This window comes from Piliocolobus tephrosceles, chromosome 11 (genome assembly GCF_002776525.5).
Source record: "Piliocolobus tephrosceles isolate RC106 chromosome 11, ASM277652v3, whole genome shotgun sequence".
Taxonomy (NCBI): domain Eukaryota; kingdom Metazoa; phylum Chordata; class Mammalia; order Primates; family Cercopithecidae; genus Piliocolobus; species Piliocolobus tephrosceles.
In genome coordinates, this window is record NC_045444.1 from 126,212,913 (window position 1) to 126,231,943 (window position 19,031).

Consider the following 19,031-nt stretch of genomic DNA (forward strand, 5'->3'; position numbering starts at 1 on the left):
AGCCATTATCAATTACCGAGCTGGGCCTACAGGAAACAAAACCCCTCTCCCCACACGGGTGTTACACTCTCCTTTGAAACGGACCAACGTGCATTCCTCGCGTAGAAGGCGCCTCCTGTCATCCTTAAGCCTCGAGTTTGTGGGGCAGCGGCCCTGACGTGGCGGCCGGAGGACAGCATAGGGCCCGCTGTGCTGACGGACACACACAGTGTGAACTGCCCACGCAGCGGAGGGGTGGCCCCGGGGCAAGGTCCTCCCAATGCCGTCAGCAGGCCCAGCTCTGCTCATGCGCTCAGCCCGCACTGCCTCCTGGTCTAGCACATACAGCACTGTAACACCCGGTATTTGCTAGCAGACAAACACGGTTGCTCGGCTGACACATGCGTGGCACACACACAGACTTTTAGGGACTGCAACACTCACTCAAAAGTGCAAGAAGAGATCACTCTGCATGTGACGTTGCTTTCTTTTAATTGGAGTGAGGACACAACCTGGTCATGTTCAGAGACGAACAGCCTCATCTAGGTGGTGAAGAACATTCTTATCTTTCTTGGTTAACCAGGTCCTAAATTCAACGGATATCCAAGTTCTTTAAAACCACCTGAAACTGTCCTGTGCAGGCTCACACTGCGACTCTGTACCAAGGGCCTGGCCCTGCCTGCAGCCAGAGGTCATCTCACTGGATGTCATCATCATCGAAAAGATCTTCAAAATCTAGAGAAATAAGCAAAACCACGTATTTACACATACAAGGGTAAGAGATGAAGAAATCACTTCAAAATGAATTATATGGTCGTCCAAAATACAGAGATAATCGTCAATGATCTAATGAAATAAAAGACTTTTCCCATAACAGACCTTCAGTCTCAGCCAACCAGGACTCATACACACAGTCCAAGGGGAGAGTGCTGGCCAGAGTGCTTTCTTGCTTTCATTTAAAAGACAATCCTAAGAAAATGCTTGCAGGGCTGTTCTGGGTCCCACAGACACCACTGCACAGCCATAACTCAGCACTCAGGACACATCAGTGCCATGTCTGCACCCATGAGTGCATGGCACCCAAGATGCTGCCCTCGCTGCCAGGGCCAGGGAGAGATGAAGCTGGGAGGCCCGTGCTGGGTCCTTTAGAGCAGAGGGAAACCGGCCGGCTGCCGCTGTGAGAATGAGAAAGCTGGACTGAGCTGCAGAAAGGTGAAGCCTCCAGTAAGGCAGTGTGAATGATACTCAAGTCTGAGAAACACCCGCTAAGGCCCGTTCCCGCCGGAAAAAACGCAGCCAACGTGTCGTGCACTGCTTTGGGTGACCAAAATCAGGCCCCCCAGGAAAGATTCTGTCCTTCTGTTTAGTTTTCTAAATTCCCTACTACAGGCAATCATTACTTTCACAACAGGAAGAGAAAGTAAAACTAGGAGCCCACCCACACGTACTATGCACTGAAAATGTGCAGGATGAATTACGAACTCGAAAGAGGAGGTTCCGCTCCTGGAGGGTGAGACAGAGTGAAGAGCCAGGAGCCTGCTGCACCACGGCATCCAGCCTTCCTGGGGAGGGTGGCGTCCCTGAGGCATCTCGGGCCACTCAGAGGGTCCCGGCTCTCCCCAGCCACACTGACGCACCCCCACATCCTCACTGCCTCCCAACTGCTGTTTGTGGTTCTGCCACTCAGAGCACTTCTGCGCAGTCCCAGGCCCGGCTGACTCCACACCTTCCAACCTCTGCTCTGCTGCCCTCTCTGGAGAAACCTCCCTCTGCTGTGCTCCCGGAAATAATACTGTCCACGCTCTGCCAGGGCTCTCGTCACAGTCCAGCCCCTGCCTGCTGACTTGTCTGGACCCACAATTTTGTAAGACACGGCGAGGGAAGGGAGTGAGTCTTGTTCATGGCTAGAATTCCAGTGCCTAGGGGATAACTGCCTAGCAAAACCCATCTGTTTGATGAGTAAAAAGGACTTAGCGAAGCCCCATCCACAGCCTACAGGTCTCTCAAAGTAAATGGCTCCGTGAACACATGGGGTTGTCACAACCTGACGGGACAGTAAGTGCTTTGTGAACTCAGTGGGTGGGCAGGCAGGGGACACAGAGCTCTCCCACGTTCCCTCCCTGACCGGCCGTGGCTCAAACATAGACACACGCCCACAATGCTCAGGCTGCCAGGCGCTCACCTGATGGGTCAGGCCTGGGTCCCTCTCAGAGATGCTTTCCCGTCAGGATTCAGGGACTGACTCTGGAAGCCATGTGAACTCAAACACTAGAACACAGCAATCGCCTCTCACCAATGGGCTGGCAGAGGATAAATGGGACTTTGAAGGAGATCATCAAAATGCAAGTGCGTTGTGCCAGCATTAGCCACTGCCCAATCCTGCCCACGTGAAGAAGCTTCAAAGTCGCCCTGGTGAGCTGGTGTTTTTGCAGAGCAGCTCTGGAGAGCACTCCGCAGTTTTGCACAATTTGTTCCCTCTGAAGGCCACACCCTTCTCCCACCTCACTCTGGCATACAGAATTGAAAGAAATGTTCTTCAGTCCTCCAGGCTGGTCTCAAATGTCACCTGCCCCAGTTCTGACTCCAGTTGGTAGCAGCAAGAATGCTGCCTCAGGCGCATGGCCAGGCACCCTGGGAAAGCCTGCACCCCAACTCAGCAGCTTGGCTGCTCCCCTCAGGCAATGGCTGGCTGACAGTCAGCCTGATAAAGCAGCAGGGACTCGGGATGGCAGGGCGTCTCTGGTAAGTTAGAAACTGATGTGGTAAGGTCACATCCTAGCTGTTGACTGGTAACAAGAGCTTTCTGTAGAGGCCAGCACCATGCGTTAAAACAGGATGGAAAATGCCACCTCACTCTCTGGCGTAAGACACCTATCTTGTTTATTATTTGAACCCTTAGTAAAGGTTAATATAAACTAGAGGAACAAGGCCTGAAGAAATCAGAAGAGATGAGAGAAATATCCCCTCTAGCAGGGCTGAAGATCTTACAGAAAGTTTGCTTTTCACTGTTTATTTGGTTTACCAATGTTTTATTTGGTTTACCCATGTTTTTGGTAACTAACACTGAAGCCCTTAAATCAAGAGGGAAACGCATCCTGCATCCCGATTTCAGAGCTGGGCAAGAGCTGGAGTGTGGCTGTCCCTCTGCAAAGGCAGTGAGGGCACGAGAACCCAGGCAGGCAAACACAGGGGGGCTGGGAGAGGAAACCGGCGACCCGGAGAGGGCAGAGACAGGGAGCCAGACACGGTTGCTATGGCCGTGTCTGGGGCAAGGGGCCAGACCCAGCTACAGTCTGAGGTGTCTGCAGGCACGTGTAACACACATGCCAGAGCTCAAACTCAACTCCTGGGCTGCAAGCTGGGAACAATTTCATGCTACTTTTCTCCTGAAAAATAAGGCTGCCTGCCAGTGGCCGCAGCCCGTGTCATCGCTCCATAGAGACTGCACTGCATTCTGAGAGGAGCGCAGGGGCTCTACCACCTTATGATCCAAATTATTCATGTCACCAAGTTGCTTCACTGCCTTAACCTACAGAAGAAATATTCAGATTAAATCTGGCATCCCATTCCAAGCATCCTTACCATTAAAAAAGTCTGCATGAACGGCCTTTTCATTGGCTGCCAAGTCCATCAAGAGCCCGGTGCTGCCTCCCGCCTGGGGAATGGAAAGGCAAGGTTATGTCAGCTGCGTTTTCCAAAAGAACAGGTGATAAGTGCATTGCAGTGTCCGCCACCCCCACAGAAAAGGAAGACGGGTAAGGGGAAACAGGCTCAAGCTGGAGTCAATATTTGAGTTCCAGACAAAGGAATATGTATGGGCGGAGGGGGAGGGAGAAATTCAAAGGAATTATTTTTAAGGTCTCTCAAGGGCTTGTGTTCCTTGATTCCTCTCTGCCTTTAAAAATTAGAAACCTACCACTGCTCTAAGCACCACTACTTCTCTGTAACCCTCAAGCAGAGGTTTCCAATCCCCCCCCGGAAACTGCCACAGAGGCCACAAACACGTGAAACTGAGCCCATCGACTCCGCTCAGGATCCCTTCCCCCTCTCTTCTGGGAATGAAACCACTTCCCCTGCTCTGCCTCTGAGGTTCTGGTGCCAGCTGCCATCATGGACCGTCCACTGCCACAACTCCACGGCAGTAGAAAAACCATGTCACAACCCAAGCTGGGCAATCTGAAGCCCTCAGGATTTTGGATCCTGTTTAGAGTCACCTGGTGACAGTAGGAGCAGATTCCTCTGACAGCAGCACCCTGGACAGCTGGCCACAGGTCCTGCTGCTGCCCTGGCCCCAGCATTCACAAGGCCACTGGCTCAACCTTGCCCTCATCCCCACGTAGCTGCATGCCCTTGTTCCCTTTCACAGACACTCTCAGAAAAGCCAGGACACTCAGCCTCCTCCCCTGGCTTCTCAGCCTCCCTCCTTGTCCCCAACACCACAGTAAGCCTCGCGCATTCTACCACTTAAACACTGGGCTGAGCTTGTCCCTACCTCCATCTGCCTCATTCACACCCTCTGCAACTGTCCTGTTCTCCCCGCTGCCATTTTTCTACCCTCTCACCCCTAAACGCTGCCACCCTACAGAGCAAGTCAGAGCCTCTCACTCCCCACTGTAAAACCCTCGAGTGGCTCCACATCGCCTAGGGCTGTGACTTTAAAACAGGACTGAGAGGCCTGGGTTTAGTGCAAGTGCTTCAGGAGTGGGGTGCAGAGCCACCCTCTTAGCGTGATTCCAGATGGTTTCATGATCTGGTCCCTGCCCACTGTCTCCCCTCTCTCTGGCACTGCACGCTCAACCATGTTAAACGACGTGAGCCAGTGGGTATCCCCCCAACCCAGGACTCTGTTCCTGTTGGGCCTTCATCCCCGCCTACCTGGCAAAAACCACTGTGTCCCCCACCATTTAGCCACAGAGTGGACTCCCCAGCTGCACCTTTGCTGAGCCCCCTCAAAGGCCTGAGGGCCCATCCGTCGGTGCGCCTTCGGATTTCTATGACACCTGGTATTTGCAATCAGCCTCTCTGCCATGCTGTTACCTCCACAGGCACAAGGGCTGCCTCTGACCACCTCTGTACCCCCTAAGCTTTGAGAAAGAGCGCATGAGGCCCTGACATGCAGAAGCTGGCCTACCACTCTGAGCTAGGCTGTGGTGCTCTCCTGCTGACCATAAACCATCTCAGAACGCTCACATCAGACAAGGTCACTCTGTGAACACAACAGAGACCAAAAAAAAATCCCAAGACGACTGTATAATCCTGTATCATTAAAAAGAACGAGGCCACTACGCAAAGCACATAAATTCCAGACATCCCCTTTTCCGCTACGACAGGAATGACGGCTGCTCCAGTCTTCCCTCATTCTAGTTCAGATTAAGAGGCCCAGTCGGAAAATTACCCTCGCTTCCAAAGCACAGCAAAGCCCACTTTCTTCCCCCAAATCCCCGAACGCTAGCTCAAATCCCACACGAGGTGATTCCCCACCCGCGCTCTGGAGACGCACCGCGGGCCCCCACGGGGTGCTGCCGCCATCGAAGAGCAGCAAACGCAACTCCTTTGACCGCGAGTGTGTTCCCGGGGGCCTTGGGGGCACCCAGCAGGCACTCAACCCTCAGGCTGCGCCTCCTGGTCCCCCGGGCTAGGGCACACACTTCCCGCCGCGGTCGGTGGCCGCCTTTCACCAGAAGCTCAGAGAAGCCGGCATTTGCTCTCCGCGGGCCAGGGAGCCTGGGAGCCGCGCCCATCGCCCACCCGCCCAGCCTCCCCTCCCCGGGACCCGCGCACCAGCACGCCGCCCTTCCGCTCCCCCTTCCCCGCTCCCCACGCTCGGAGACTCCCACCGGGCCCGTGCCACCTCGTCCAGGTCCACGTACGGCCCGGCGCCCTCGGGGAACATCTCGTCCACGGCCGGCTTCATCTCGGGCCCGCGGCGCTCTAGGCCCACTTCCGGCCTCAGGGCCGCTTCCGGCGCGCGCCACATGGCAGCTCTAGACGCCGGAGGACCGCGCCTCTGTGGTGCCCGCCTTCCCGCAGCGAGGTCAGCTGTCTCGCATCCGGGGTGCTCGGGGCCGCCGGTGCGTCCGCGGCCACCGGCGTCTGTCTTTGCGCTGGCGAGGGCGGGCGTCTGCAACGCCTCTGATGGGCGGCTGGGCGGCCAGGGAGAGAAAAGGCCGCCAGCAATGGGAGCAGTGCCTGCGGAGCACGCCTCCGACAAGGGACCAGATCCAGAATAAAGAGGGAGCCTCAGACTCAGCCGCAGGGACGGCCGGGTTCACAGGAGCCCAGGGCTTGACCTTCAGACGTTTGCCTGGAGAAGACACACTCGCGGCCAGTGAGCAGATGAAGAGGTGCAAGCAAACCAGGGCCCCACCGAGGGGCCGCTGCACCCCTGGGACGCCCAGAGTCAAAAAACAGCAAAACACGGGTGGAAGGGTGGGGAGTGAGACGCGGCAGCCGGGGCGGGAGACAGGGAGGCAGGTCCCAGAAAATCAAACACGGACGCCCACGTGGCCCAGCACTCCCCTTCCGGGCACAAGCCCAGAGGACCGAAAGCGGAGGCTCCAAGGGGCGTCTGTACCCCACGTTCACAGCAGCATTATTTATGATAAATGAATAAGGGGAGCGTCCCCCGCTGTCCCTGCCCGTTGATGGATACGTGCATAAGCACATGAGGTCCGTGCACACTGTGGAACGTTACTCAGCCTTTAAAAGGAAGGGAATGCCGACACCTGCTGCCACGCGCATGAACATTGAGGACGCTCTGCTGAGGGAGACGAGCCAGTCCTAAGACAAATACCGCGTGGTTCCACTCAGCAGACGCCCCAAGAGGAGTCAAAGTCACAGGGACAGAAAGTAGAAGGGAGGTTGTCAGGGTCTGCGGAAGGGGAAATGGAGAGTTTGTGTTTAGTGGGGACAGAGTATCAGCCTTGAAAGATGAAAAAGGTCTGTAGAGGGCTGATGGTGATGGCTGCACAGTCCCGTGAATGTGCTTAATGCCACTTAAATGTGGTTAAGATGGAAACGAATGTGACAGAAGAGCGAGGGAAAGGAGGAAAGGGGAAAGAGGAGGAAGGAGGTTGGAGGAAGGGAGGGAGACAGGAAGAACAGGGGAGGGAAGGAGAGAAGCGAGAGGTCCTGGAACGAGACTTTGCCAAAGGTTCTTTGCTCAACCAGACTTCGGTGGCCTCCTAACCTCCTCCCAGGCCCATCTGTGCACGGCATTGTCAGGTTCAGTTTACGCAGAGAGCCCTGCTAAGCTGGTTTAGCCAGAGCCCTCCACCCTGGATATTGGATCGGGTTCCTGGTCCCCAGCATGCCCAGGATGTCTGATCGCCCAGGCCTGTCTTCACCGAGAGCCCTGCGGGGTCCGCTGAGCCAGCATCCCCTTCCGGCAGTGTGTTCCTCCTAGTCATTTTCCACCCCCACCCCACCTGCTCCTGAGCCGCAAACCGCCACTGCCTGTGCTGTTCGGAGCTGAGCCTGGTCTCCCTCCCCTACTGCAAGATCCCGTTGCGGTGGTCCCCACACCTGTCTCCAAGGTTCAGCACAACTTCTGAAAATTTCTAATAAGTTTTCTTCAACAGACCTTAAAGGAGGTGGGTTTGGGGGTTAGGCTGCAGAGAAGTGGGGGGGGGGGGGGGGGGGAGGGGGGGAGGTCCAGGGACAGGAATTGAGCTGAAATGTGAGGGGTGAGGGTGTGGCCTGAAAAGGGTCTGCCTGGCCTGAGTGGACAGTATGGGATGCAGGGAGAAGCAGGCAGTGGGCATTGCGTGAGCCTCATGCCATGCCAATGTGCATCACTCTGAAGGACCCAAGTGAAAGTCAGTCCGATGGAACAGGGGCTTGGCAGTGACCAAGAGGAGTGGCCCATTAAGTCAAGGTCTTTCCTATCTAAGGGGTGGAGCCGTGGGTCTGCACGGTCTGCTTGTATACCCTACAGTGATGGGGAGCTCACCACCTGTGCAGAGGCCATCCCATTGCTGGAGGCCCACCCCTGAGACGCTGTCGTGCTGCCTGCCTAGCCTTCCGGTGCCCCAGGGTGCCTAGGTGAAGCCCGCTTCCTCCCAGCATCCTCAAAACCTAGAGCCATCCCTGGAAGACAGAGCCTGCCCAGGCCCCGCTGTCCCTGAGCGATGACAGATACAGACGGGGTTTCTCACTTCCATGCCCTGCTGCCTCCTGGGTCCTGCTCCCAGGGGTGTGTTGTGGCGTGGAGTCAGCTGAGCCCCGACTGTGGCTTTGCCTGTTGCCCAGCTTAGTGGCCCAGAGCGAGGGTGCCTGGACTGGAATCTAGCTCCCCCCTAACCAGCTGTGTGACCTTAACAAGTCAGGCGGCAGTGGCCTCATGTCTCTGCCTCAGTTTCCTCATCTGTAATCTGGGGGAACTGCAGCACCCTCCAGGATCATTGTGGGAAATGGATGAGAGGGAGACACAGAAAGCCAGCCCTGAGCCCGCCCAGGATATAAGATCCCTTGTTGATGCCATGTGGATGGAAATGGTGCACATTTATGAAAGAGTTTATGAAAGTGCTCCCCAGGAATCAAAATAAAATCCGCTTCATTTGTGAAATAAAGTAAATGGGGCCTGAGCGCAGCCGTCCTTGAAAGACAACCCACAACGCTGGTTGTACATCTTCAGTCCAGAGTTTATTGAGCATGAGACTGGGCCTGACTCCCCACAGGGGCCAGGTTTTTGCCGGGACTCCATGCCTGCGGAGGCCCGACCTAGTGCAGCCTGGCGCGGCGGGCGGGCACCAGGCTGGACACCATTCAGTCCTCCTGATAGGGAACATGGAAGCCCAGGGTGCTCCCCAGGGGGAAGTGTGCAAAGAAGGTGCGGGCCATGTCCTCGATCTGGGGGTAGGCCCCCAGGGCCTGGAAGTGCTGCACGTAGTTCCAGAAGTCAGAGGTGGAGAGAGGCCAGTAGGGCATGGCCGGCAGCTCCGCATAAGGGTCTGAAAGACACATGACACCTGCCTTGGGGACTGTCCCCACGGTCCTGACTGGAGACACCGTCCTCAGAGGCCTCAAGGCAAGTGGATGGTTCCCAGCTGTGCCCACATGCCCACAGCGATTCAACCTTCCCAGAGTGGGGGACTGAACCCGTTCCCTCTCAGCAGTGGGGTGATGACCTAGGTCCTTGGGGACGCCTGGTCTGGGAGACGGACGAAGAGGAAAAAGGGGAGGAGACGGAGAGGGGAGGCCTGTCCTGTTTGAGGAGGGAGTTGTATGGGGATGGTGTGGGGCACCGGCAGTCTCCTGCTGGGATTTCAGAAGGGAGCACAGACACCCCCGTCCACTACCCCCCACATAACCTGTCCTAAAGCTTGGGCAAGGGCGGCCCTGAAGATACTGGACTGAGTTAGGGCTCAGAGTTGGGAGGGCCTGGGGGCTGGAGCCCAGGTGGGAGGGTGGGAATGTCAGGGTTCATGGGGCCCTGGCTCCCCCTGCCCAGTGTGTGCCCTGGTGGCTGGAGGGCAGGGTCGCAGCTGGAAGGAGCTCAGAGACCCTCTGCTTGCACAGCTCCAAGCTGGCTCTTGAGGGCCATGTTTTCCACGCTCAGGCCTGAGCTGAGCCGGGGCCCCGGATGCGTCTGCTTGGGATAGGAAGCCGCTGCCCTCCCCAGCAGTTCCTCCCCGCTGCACACCAGTTACTTATGCAAATGAAAGGGAAGAAATCGGAGAACGGTACCTCCTTCCTCCTGCACAGGCTTGGCCCCTGCAAAGGAAGAGAAGAGCTGTCACCCAGGAGGACCACCCAGGTGCCGGTTGGGCCCACCCCACACCAGCTGCAGGGCTCTGAGGTTTCCCAGCAGTCTGGGGATGTGTGAGGGAGGGGAGAGAACAGGAGGGCTGTCGGGGGTCCTGGTGGCTGCCTCCCTCCAGAGCGGCCCCTCACCTGTGAGAGGCCCCAGCAGGAGGCAGAGGGCCAGCCCCAGCACCACGCAGGCCTGCATCTTCCCGGTGCTTCCTAATCTGCGACTCAGGCTCACCTGCAGCAGGACGAACCCAGGAAGGGCGAGACCACCCATCCGTCAGGGCCGGCTTCCTCTACCAGCCCCAGTGTGGGCAACCCTGGGGAAAATGGCATGGATTAAAAAAAAATTCTTACGGTTTTCCTAGCAATTTCCATTTCGGTGGTTTCAAACCACTATTTGGAGGTGAAATCTTTGCCTCAATTGGCCTTAATTTCCACGACTTAAGAAATTGCACCCCGCCCCCCGCCACAACTCTGCCTGGCCTGTCCAGAGCTTACCTGTCTCTGCTCAGCCGGCCGTGCTGCCTGGATGGGCTCTGCTGCCACCTCAAGGGTCCTCTTTATAGAAGGGCCGTAGAGGAGGAAGGACACGTCACCTGCCTCAACAGTCAAACTGAATATTTCATCCCCACCGGAGGATGTGGGCTCCTGTCGCCCTGCTGGCAGGCAGAATCAGAGTGTCAGCTTCTGGAAATCTGATCCGAAGATCAAACGGAGAGAAAAACATCTTGGCTAGGCCATTTCTGAAATTGTTAGGACTGAATTCAGCATTTGTACTTGAAATAAATTCAGTTTCCTCTCCACAAGGAGAGATCCTACGTCCAATACTGGGGCTGGCTGAGATTTCCTCCCTCGTGAGAAGGAGCTGAATAATTCCAGTGCTGCTTCCACTTAAACCAGCAGGCAGGAGGAGCTCCAGGTCAGCAGGACCCGCCTGCAGGACGCCCATTGAGCAGAGTCACAGCAGGAAGTGTGAGGTCAAGATGGACTTCTGTCTCCAGGGGGAGCTTCCCTGTGATCCGAAGTGTCAGTCTGCAGGTGGGCAGGAGGCTGTCCCCACCCTGGGACACCAGCAGCTGGCACCCAGGGTCTCTGCGGGTCAGGCCATTCTGACGACACAGCAGTCCCACTGACCACATCAGTTCCTGTGTTCCCCTGTCTCTCCAGTAAGTACAGCCTCCTCCTGGTACTGCCCCCTGGGGTCCCACCACGCCACTGAATTCAGGGCCGAATTTGGCGTGGCAGTCTCCCTGCCATTCCTGGTCACCCTGGGGGCTCCGTAAGGACGCTGGGAAACTCCTCACCCATGTGTCCCACGGTTCTGGAGTTCAGGGTCCCCAACTTCATCACAGTCTGCCCACATGCCCCCAACCACATGATTAAGGACTTATTTTTTCCCGCACAATGCCATACATTTAACCAAAGATACCCAAAGAGGTGGTGAATTGAATTCAGATTGTAAGGCAGCCACCCACGGATTTGATTTTGGGTTTCCTTTTCAGAAATCTGGAGCCTGTGGCTATAGGAGGCAATGGATTCTTACAGGGCACTTGTATTGGGGGCTCCCAAGAGCACCCGGGTCAATGATTCACTAGGAAGATGCCCTAGGAGGACTCACTCCATTCCCCAGCACCACGCTGTGTCGACACTCGTGAAATCTCCCCACGAGGGGAGCCCTTCAGAACCTCAGTGCCCAGGGCCGATCATGCAGCCCCCTCTGCCTGGTGCGTGTGCAGATCTCCGACCCCCAGGAGGAAGCAAGTGCTCAGCATAACCGATTGTTTGCACATAGGGCTTAGGAGCAGTGGCCCCTCTGAAATCCAGGTGCCGAGGCGAGCACCCAGGCTTGCTTGTCGCCCTTCCCTGCACAGCACAGAAGCTCTCTGGTTCCTTATCTGCCCCCTGAGCTGGGAATTTAAGCTCTGAGCTCATCATTTTCTTTTCCCAGATTCGACAGCACACTTTTCCAGTTACCAATGAAGCCCACGGTCCTTATTTCTACAGTGGCATCAGCTGCTTGGTCACCCAAAGTCCTGCCCTCTATCGGTCTGTTTTGCACTGGGCGGGCAGCAGTTCCATGGGAAACGGAGCCACTGAAGTCTTCGATCTACTCAAGCCAGAGATCCAATTCCAGATTCCACCCTGAACGTTCCCATCCCTGGGCCCCTCTCCCAGCACCAATACTGTGTCCAGCCGGGTCGGGGGGACTGTGGCCAGAGACAGAGTGAGCTTGCTACAGGAATGGACCTTCCATGACTGTGGGAGGTGCTGAGGAAGGGAGGGCCTGGGAGGGCGAGCCAGAAAACAGTCTGGGAGGCTCTGTATGAAAATGCACGGCCCAGCATCGGCGGTTGTGGGGAAAAGAAAGAAAGATCAGACTGTTACTGTGTCTATATAGAAAGAAGTAGACACAAGAGACTCCATTTTGTGCTGTATTTGAGATGCTGTTAATCTGTGACCCTACCCCCAACCTTGTCCTTGCAAGAGACATGTGCTGTGGTGACTCAAGGTTTAATGGATTTTGGGCTGTGCAGGATGTGCCTTGTTAAATAAGTGCCTGAAGGCAGCTTGCTGGTTAAAAGTCATCACCATTCTCTTAATCTCAAGTACCCAGGGACACGTACACTGCCAAAGGTCGCAGGGACCTTTGCCTAGGAAAGCTAGGTATTGTCCAAGGTTTCTCCCCATGTGATAGTCTGAAATATGGCCTCGTGGGAAGGGAAAGACCTGATCGCCCCCCGCCTGACACCTGTGAAGGGTCTGTGCTGAGGAGGACGAGTATAGAGGAAAGAAGGCCTCTTGGCGGTTGTTGGCAGTTGAGATACAGAAAAGCATCTGTCTCCTGCCCGTCCCTGGGCAATGGAACATCTGGGTGTAAAACCCGATTGTCTGCTCCGTTTACTGAGAAAGGAGAAAACTGCCTTAGGGCGGTGGGACTTGCTGGCGCAATGCTGCTGAAAGGTTTATGGAGATGTTCGCATATGCATATCAAGGCACAGCATTTTCCTTTAAACGTATTCGTGTCACAGAGATCTTTATTCATATGTCTTACTGCTGATTTTCTCCCTACAATGATCCTATTATCCTGTCATTCCCTTATCTTTACGATGGTAAAGATAATGATCAATAAATCATTTGATTTATTAGGGAACTCAGAGACGGGTGCCGGCGCGGGTCCTCTGTATGCTGAGCGTCGGTCCGCTGGGCCCATTTTTTCTTTCTCTATACTTTGTCTCTGTGTCTCATTTCTTTTCTCAAGTCTCTCCTTCCACCTAACGAGAAACGACCACAGGTGTGGAGGGGCAGGCCACCCCTTCAGGCGGTGGGCCCAGGACCTCTGCATCCGGAAGGGAAGGTAGGAGCCAGATGTAGAGGGCAGGAGCATGAGGGTGAGCCAGGCCCTGCCGCAGCCTCTGACCGTGATGGGGTCACCAGAGAGGACGGACCCATCATCGTTCTGTTAATAACCACATGTCTGAAGATGATGTGAAAATACACCTACGACGTTAGGAAAGATGATATGATAGCATGTACCGTATCTTTATAATGACTGAATAAAAGACTATACGTGGAAAAAGTCTGGAAGTAGTAAGCAGTGATGGTGTTGGACGGTGAACCTATGGGCGTATATATGTGGTTTTTCTTCATTCTGGGTATATGTATGTTCCTTAATTGATTATGTTTATATAAGGAAAAAATATCTTAAAAAGAAACCACCCAGCACCACCAATAGCTGTGGGCTGCTGATCACTCTGGCCGTCCTGGTCCATCTTGCCACTTCCACTGCCCCACCGCCACGCACTGTCCCACTTCCTGGGTCCTGCAGGAACGCTGTCTTGAGAAGACGTTTCCTGGGGCCTGCAGGGCCACTGTCCCTCGTTGGCCTGGACACAGCCTTCCCTGGCTCTACCCGGAGGTCCCCAGCTCCCCTGCACCCTGGAGGACGCCACCCTGGCCACTCACCCATCATTCCTTTCTCACCTGCTCTCTTGCAGCCCGCCCGGAATGCCCTCTGTAGGGGTTTGCACACCAAGGCGTGTATTGTTCTTGTTCAGTGACAGCCCCTAGAGCAATGGTTCTCAAACTGTAGAATCCCCCAGGGGTCCTGTTAAAATGCAGGTTTAATTCAACAGGTGGAGGGCCTTGGACTGTGTATCCCTAACCAGCTCCCAAGAGCTGAGGATACTACTGGTCCCCCAGCACACTTTGGGCAGCGAGGCACGGGCAGCGGTTCTCAGCCTGAGGGGGTCAGAGTCCCCGGGGCCTGACATCAGATTCCTGTAGTGCTTGTTAAAATGCAGGTCTCTTTCTGGCCCCTCTCACTCAGAGTTCTGATTCAAGTGCTTCAGGGAGCTGGGAATCTGCATTTCCAACACGTCTCTAGGTGGTGCTGGGCAGGTCCAGGGCCACCATCTCAAGCAGTGGCTCTTAACCCTGGCGGCACATTGGGACCACCTGGGAGCTTTTGAATAGTCGGGATTTCCAGCCTCCTAACGTGAGATTCTGATTTAACGGGTCCAGGTCTCTGTAGTTTTGAAATTTCTCCAGGTGACTCTGCAGGGTCGCTGCTCCCCGGCCCCAGCTCCTGCCCCTGCTCCGCACAGTCCCCACCCATCGTGGATGCATCGGAGGCCTCTGGAAGTCTCATCTGCCTGGGGCAAGAACGTGCTCACACGCACAAGACGGTCTTGGGGGACACTGGTGGGCCTAAGACAACTAGGCAGAACTGGGCTGCGGGTGCCGCTGGCAGTGCAGCCATCGGGCGGTCTCTGGTGCCCCCTGCTGTCCAGCTTGGGAACACCAAGCCTGGGCTATTGCGGGTGTCACTGAGCCAGGGGTTGCCCAGGCTTGTGCCCAGCCCGCCTGTTTCCTGGAGGAACAGGCCAAGCACAGACTCTTGCTCATGATTTAGAGTCCTAAAGACGCAGTCCGCCCGGACATGGGCTCCGGAGGGCTGTGTCTCCTCCGTGTTCCTCCCTGTCCCCTTGTCTTGGTCTTCACTGAATGCCACAGACTGGGCATTTATAAAGGACAGGGGTTTGTTCAGCTCACGCTTCTGGAGGCTGGAGAGTCCAAGCCTGGGCAGCCCCCTCGTGGGAGGGCCTCGTGCTGCTCCACAGCATGGCTGGGAATCAGAGGGGCCCCATGGCGAGAGGAAGCTGAGCTTGCCTTTATAACAGCCGTGCTCCCGAGAGGGTCAACCCACTCCCGACAGGAAGCACCAGCCCCTCTTCACAGACAAACCCCTCTCAAAGGCCTCATCATGACACTGCCACCACGGTGACCAGACTTGCACCTGTGTTCTGGAGCAGACAGACTATATTCAAACCAACCTCCCCTCGGCTGCCAGGGAGGCTTCTGGAAAGTCCACGCTGCTCCCACATCTGGCCTCAGAGCCCAGGCTCCTGCTGGTGACTCGCTTCCCAGGTCCTCTCTCGCCAGCCCGCCATCAGGGCCCTAGGAACGTGCCCCCTGCTTCAGCACTGGGGCTCTGGTCGCTGCCTGGAACCTGTCCACCCCTCCCCGAGCCCAGGACCCTCAGACAGCCTCCTTGGCAGCCCACCCTAGCCCCCATCCCTCTGTCCTGTGTCCTCATTGTCCTCAGTCCCAGCAGGTGACACAGCCTCCTCACAGCCCATCCCAGCCCCTGTCACCCTGTCCTGTGTCCTTGGCATCCTCGGTCTCAGTGGGGGACGTTGCCTCCTCCTCACAGCCCACCCAGTCCCCCTATACCCTGACCCGTGTCTTCGGTCTCAGCAAGGATGAGACCTGCCTGGCTGTGTCCTGCCTGCCTCCTCTCTGAGCCTATGTTAGTGCCTAGTCCAAGTCCTCCCAACCTGTCAGTGTCAGAGTCCACCATGCCTGCAGGCCGGCCACCCTGCTGTCCTCGCTGAGCCACAGGGAACGTGGGCCTCCCCACCCTCCCCTCACTGCCCACTTGCTCCTCAGCTGCTGTCTTCTGCCCCCTCCATAAACCCGAGGACAGAGCCCAGATACCCACGGAGTGAGGATAAGGCGCCCCCGACAGTCACCTACGTGAGTTCCCAACCCCACCGGGGCCGATTGTCCTTGTTATTTTAATAAAATAACTAAATGTCTAGAATTCGAAAGAACATGAAAAGAAAGAGCTTTTTGGATTGACTAAGTTGACTTGGAGAGGCCTACTTACAGTGAAAGTCACTAAAAACTGTCCAATTAGATGCGGGTGTGAGGGCTTTAAAAAATTAGAACCAAAGTAGTGAAAATCCAGCCAGACCTGACTTCAGATTGCGGATCACGGACATCCGAAGGCTTCATTCTCGGGAAACCAAGCTGGGAATGAGGAGGAGGCGTGGCGGAGGTGCACTCCGGGGGCGCTGTTCTTACCAGATTCTGCACGGCTGGGCCTCCTGGGGTACCATGCAGGGCAGGAGATGGTCAGAGGAAAGCCCCCCACCGTGTCACAAGACTGTCCCGTAAAGATGGCAGGTTTGAAAGCTAAATTGTTTAAGGCCCGTTTGGTTCTTCTTTTTAAAAAAGATATAATTCCTTCCTTTAACCAACTCAGAATTCCTGACCAGGCCCCAGTTCAGGGCCTGAGGGGCTTCTTCTGAAACAAAGGGAAACCTGGCCTGGGGTCGAGTGGGGCTGGGGCTGTGGGGGGCTTTTGGGACCCTAGTTGTCCTGAAAAAAATATGGGATGCCATGTTAGATGCAAATTTCAAATAATCAATGAATACTTTTTAAAGTATAAGTGTGTCCCAAATATTGCCAGGGACGTATTTATACTGGTAAGTATCCTTGTTTAACTGAAATTCCAATTTTACCTGTTTTTCTTTGTTTTTCTTTCCTTTTTTTTTTTTTTTTTTTTGCCAAATCTGGCAACCCTGTGCAGGACAGAAGCATGTGGACCCGTCTGGCCTCTGGTTCCACGCCCAGGTCTGGCCAAAAGCCAAGGCTTTGAGCATAGGCTGGCGGGGAGAAGGGGCTCCAGGCTCCTGACCACCCACGTGGCCCCAGCCCTGGGGGCAAGGCAGGCAGCTCCCCATGCCCACAAGGGTCTTTTCTGAGATGCTTCCCCCTGGAACTCTAGGGTCATGGTCATTACACAACGCGAGCAGATGGGCTGCAGCCCTGAACCTCCCTGTCAGCTGAGGGGCTCGTGGTCCAGGGACTCACGGCTGTGTGGAGCTCGCCTGGGCTGGGCTCATCACAGAGAGAAGCTGATAGAGCCAGAGAGGCAGGCAGGGCAGAGCCTCCTTCTCTCAAGCTTGGAGCCAGGGATGGGGACACAGGGCACAGGGAGCCCCCCCATGACTCGGGGAGAGAAGCACCAGCTTTCCAGGTGGGCTGTCACAAGTGTCTGAATCCCATGACAGGACCCACACTCCGCGTGGCATGACACAGGCACCTGAGGGCCTGGCGCTTCTTGGTGGAAACATCACCGGAGAGACCAGCCAGGGCCCCAGTGCCTTGAAGCAGGAAGGATCTCCATGGGCAGAGGGCTGGGCTGGCGTGGCCTGGCCTGACTGCATGGGAGGAAAGGGACCCGGGAAAAGGAAGGGCCCACGGCCCCCATAGCCTTGGAGCAACAGGAGGCAGGAGGTGCCCGCTCATCTTCCTCTTTCCAGAGGACCCAGAGCCTCCAACAGCCACACCCGAACTGCATCAACATTTAGCCAGTGTTGTCTTAGCCTGAAGAATGTGTGTGTGTGTGCGCGTATCCACGTGTGGGGTGGTGTGTGTATGTCTGTGCACGCGTGTGTGCATGTGTATTTGTGTTTGTGTGCTGGATGCATGTGTGGAATGTGTGGGTGTGGCATGTGCATGGGTGTATGTCTGTGTATTGTGTGTGTGTGTGTGGGCCTGCATGTGTGTGCTGTGTGCTCTGTGGGTGGAGTGTAGGTTGTGTGTGGTGAAGGTGTGTGTCGGGTGTGTGTGTACTGTGTCTGTGTGCACGTGTGTGGTGTGCGCTATGCAGATGGGTGTGGGATGTGGGGGGGTGGGGTGTGTGTGTACTGTGTTTGTGTGTATGTGTGTGGTGCGTACTATGTTTGTGTGTGTCCCTGTGCATGTGTGTGGTGTGTGCTATGTGTGTGCGGTGTGTGTGTGCATGTGTGTGGCATGTGTGGGGTGTGTGGCATGTGTATGTGTGTGGTGTGTACGTGTGTGGCATGTGCATGCATGTGGGGTGTATGTGGCATGTGTATGTGTGTGGCATGTGCATGTGTGTGTCCGTGTGCATGTGTGTGGTATGTGCTATGTGTGTGGAGTGTGTGTGTGCATGTGTGTGGCATGTGTGGGGTGTGTCATGTGCACGTGTGTGACGTATGCATGTATGTGGGGGTGTACAGCATGTGTGTGGTGTGTGCATGTGTGTGTCCGTGTGCACGTGTGTGGGGTGTGTGACATGTGCATGTGTGTGGTGTGTGCGTGTATGTGTCCGTGTGCATGTGTGTGGCATGTGCATGTATGTGGGGATGTGTGGCATGTGCATATGTGTGTCTTTGTGCATGTGTGTGGCATGTGTGGTTTGTTGCATGGGCATGTGCTCTACCTGGGAAGTGACCCAGGCAGTGGGAATGCGGTACTGGGAGCAAGACCGCAGGGAAGGAGAAACAGGGTGAGTCGCGGTCTTGGTGCTGCTGTGGGCAGCGGGGGCATGTCCCGGGGCTTCTGATCCTCAGCCTAGAAGGAGGTGTGTGTATCCACTCCACTGTCTCCCATCTCCACTGGATGGGGGTTGCCCCGTGGGATAAGCTCCCCCACTTCAGGTCTGGGGTGCTCACAGGGCTCCTGCAGGCTTCCAAAGCAGTGATCTCATAGAAGTCAGGGAGGAAGCAGGAAGTAGGAGCGGGGGCTGCAGGTGAGTTGAGGACTGTGCCGCAGGGCAGGTGAGGCCTGGGTGGAGTGCGTTGCTACAGCTGAGGCTGGAGTCAGAGGGACCATGAGGAGTGAGGTGGACAGGGAGTTACCCCTCTCCATGCATCCCTCAGTCCTCCTGACACACAGGTCTCTGGGGACACACGGGCTGACACACAGGTCTCTGGGGACACACGGGCTGACACACAGGTCTCTGGGGACACACGGGCTGACACACAGGTCTCTGGGGACACACGGACTGACACACAGGTCTCTGGGGACACACGGGCCAGCTCCAACGGGGACCCAGAGCCAAGCCAAAGATAGAACACAAGAGACCTGCCTGCCAGAAGGCACAGCGTGACCCTCGGAAGGCCATGAGTTACGTCCTTGTTTGATCAAGTAGGCAGATACTTGCTTTGGGTGGCCTGTCCCTGGAGAGTGATCTCTTCCCACCA

General features: G+C 55.9%; 2 protein-coding genes across 2 annotated transcripts; both read right to left on the reverse strand.

The window, feature by feature from the left end:
- Positions 1-451: 451 nt before the first annotated feature.
- On the reverse strand, positions 452-5,979 carry COPS9 (COP9 signalosome subunit 9). The gene is made up of 3 exons (XM_023228738.2): positions 5,831-5,979; positions 3,562-3,634; positions 452-714 (listed from the first exon to the last, which is right to left on the reverse strand). The coding sequence occupies exons 1-3, from the start codon at positions 5,954-5,956 to the stop codon at positions 677-679; spliced, it is 237 nt and encodes a 78-aa protein (XP_023084506.1). The 5' UTR covers positions 5,957-5,979; the 3' UTR covers positions 452-676.
- Positions 5,980-8,716: 2,737 nt separating this feature from the next.
- On the reverse strand, positions 8,717-10,291 carry OTOS (otospiralin). The gene is made up of 4 exons (XM_023228700.2): positions 10,231-10,291; positions 9,874-10,049; positions 9,667-9,693; positions 8,717-8,930 (listed from the first exon to the last, which is right to left on the reverse strand). The coding sequence occupies exons 2-4, from the start codon at positions 10,004-10,006 to the stop codon at positions 8,746-8,748; spliced, it is 345 nt and encodes a 114-aa protein (XP_023084468.2). The 5' UTR covers positions 10,007-10,049; positions 10,231-10,291; the 3' UTR covers positions 8,717-8,745.
- Positions 10,292-19,031: the final 8,740 nt, after the last annotated feature.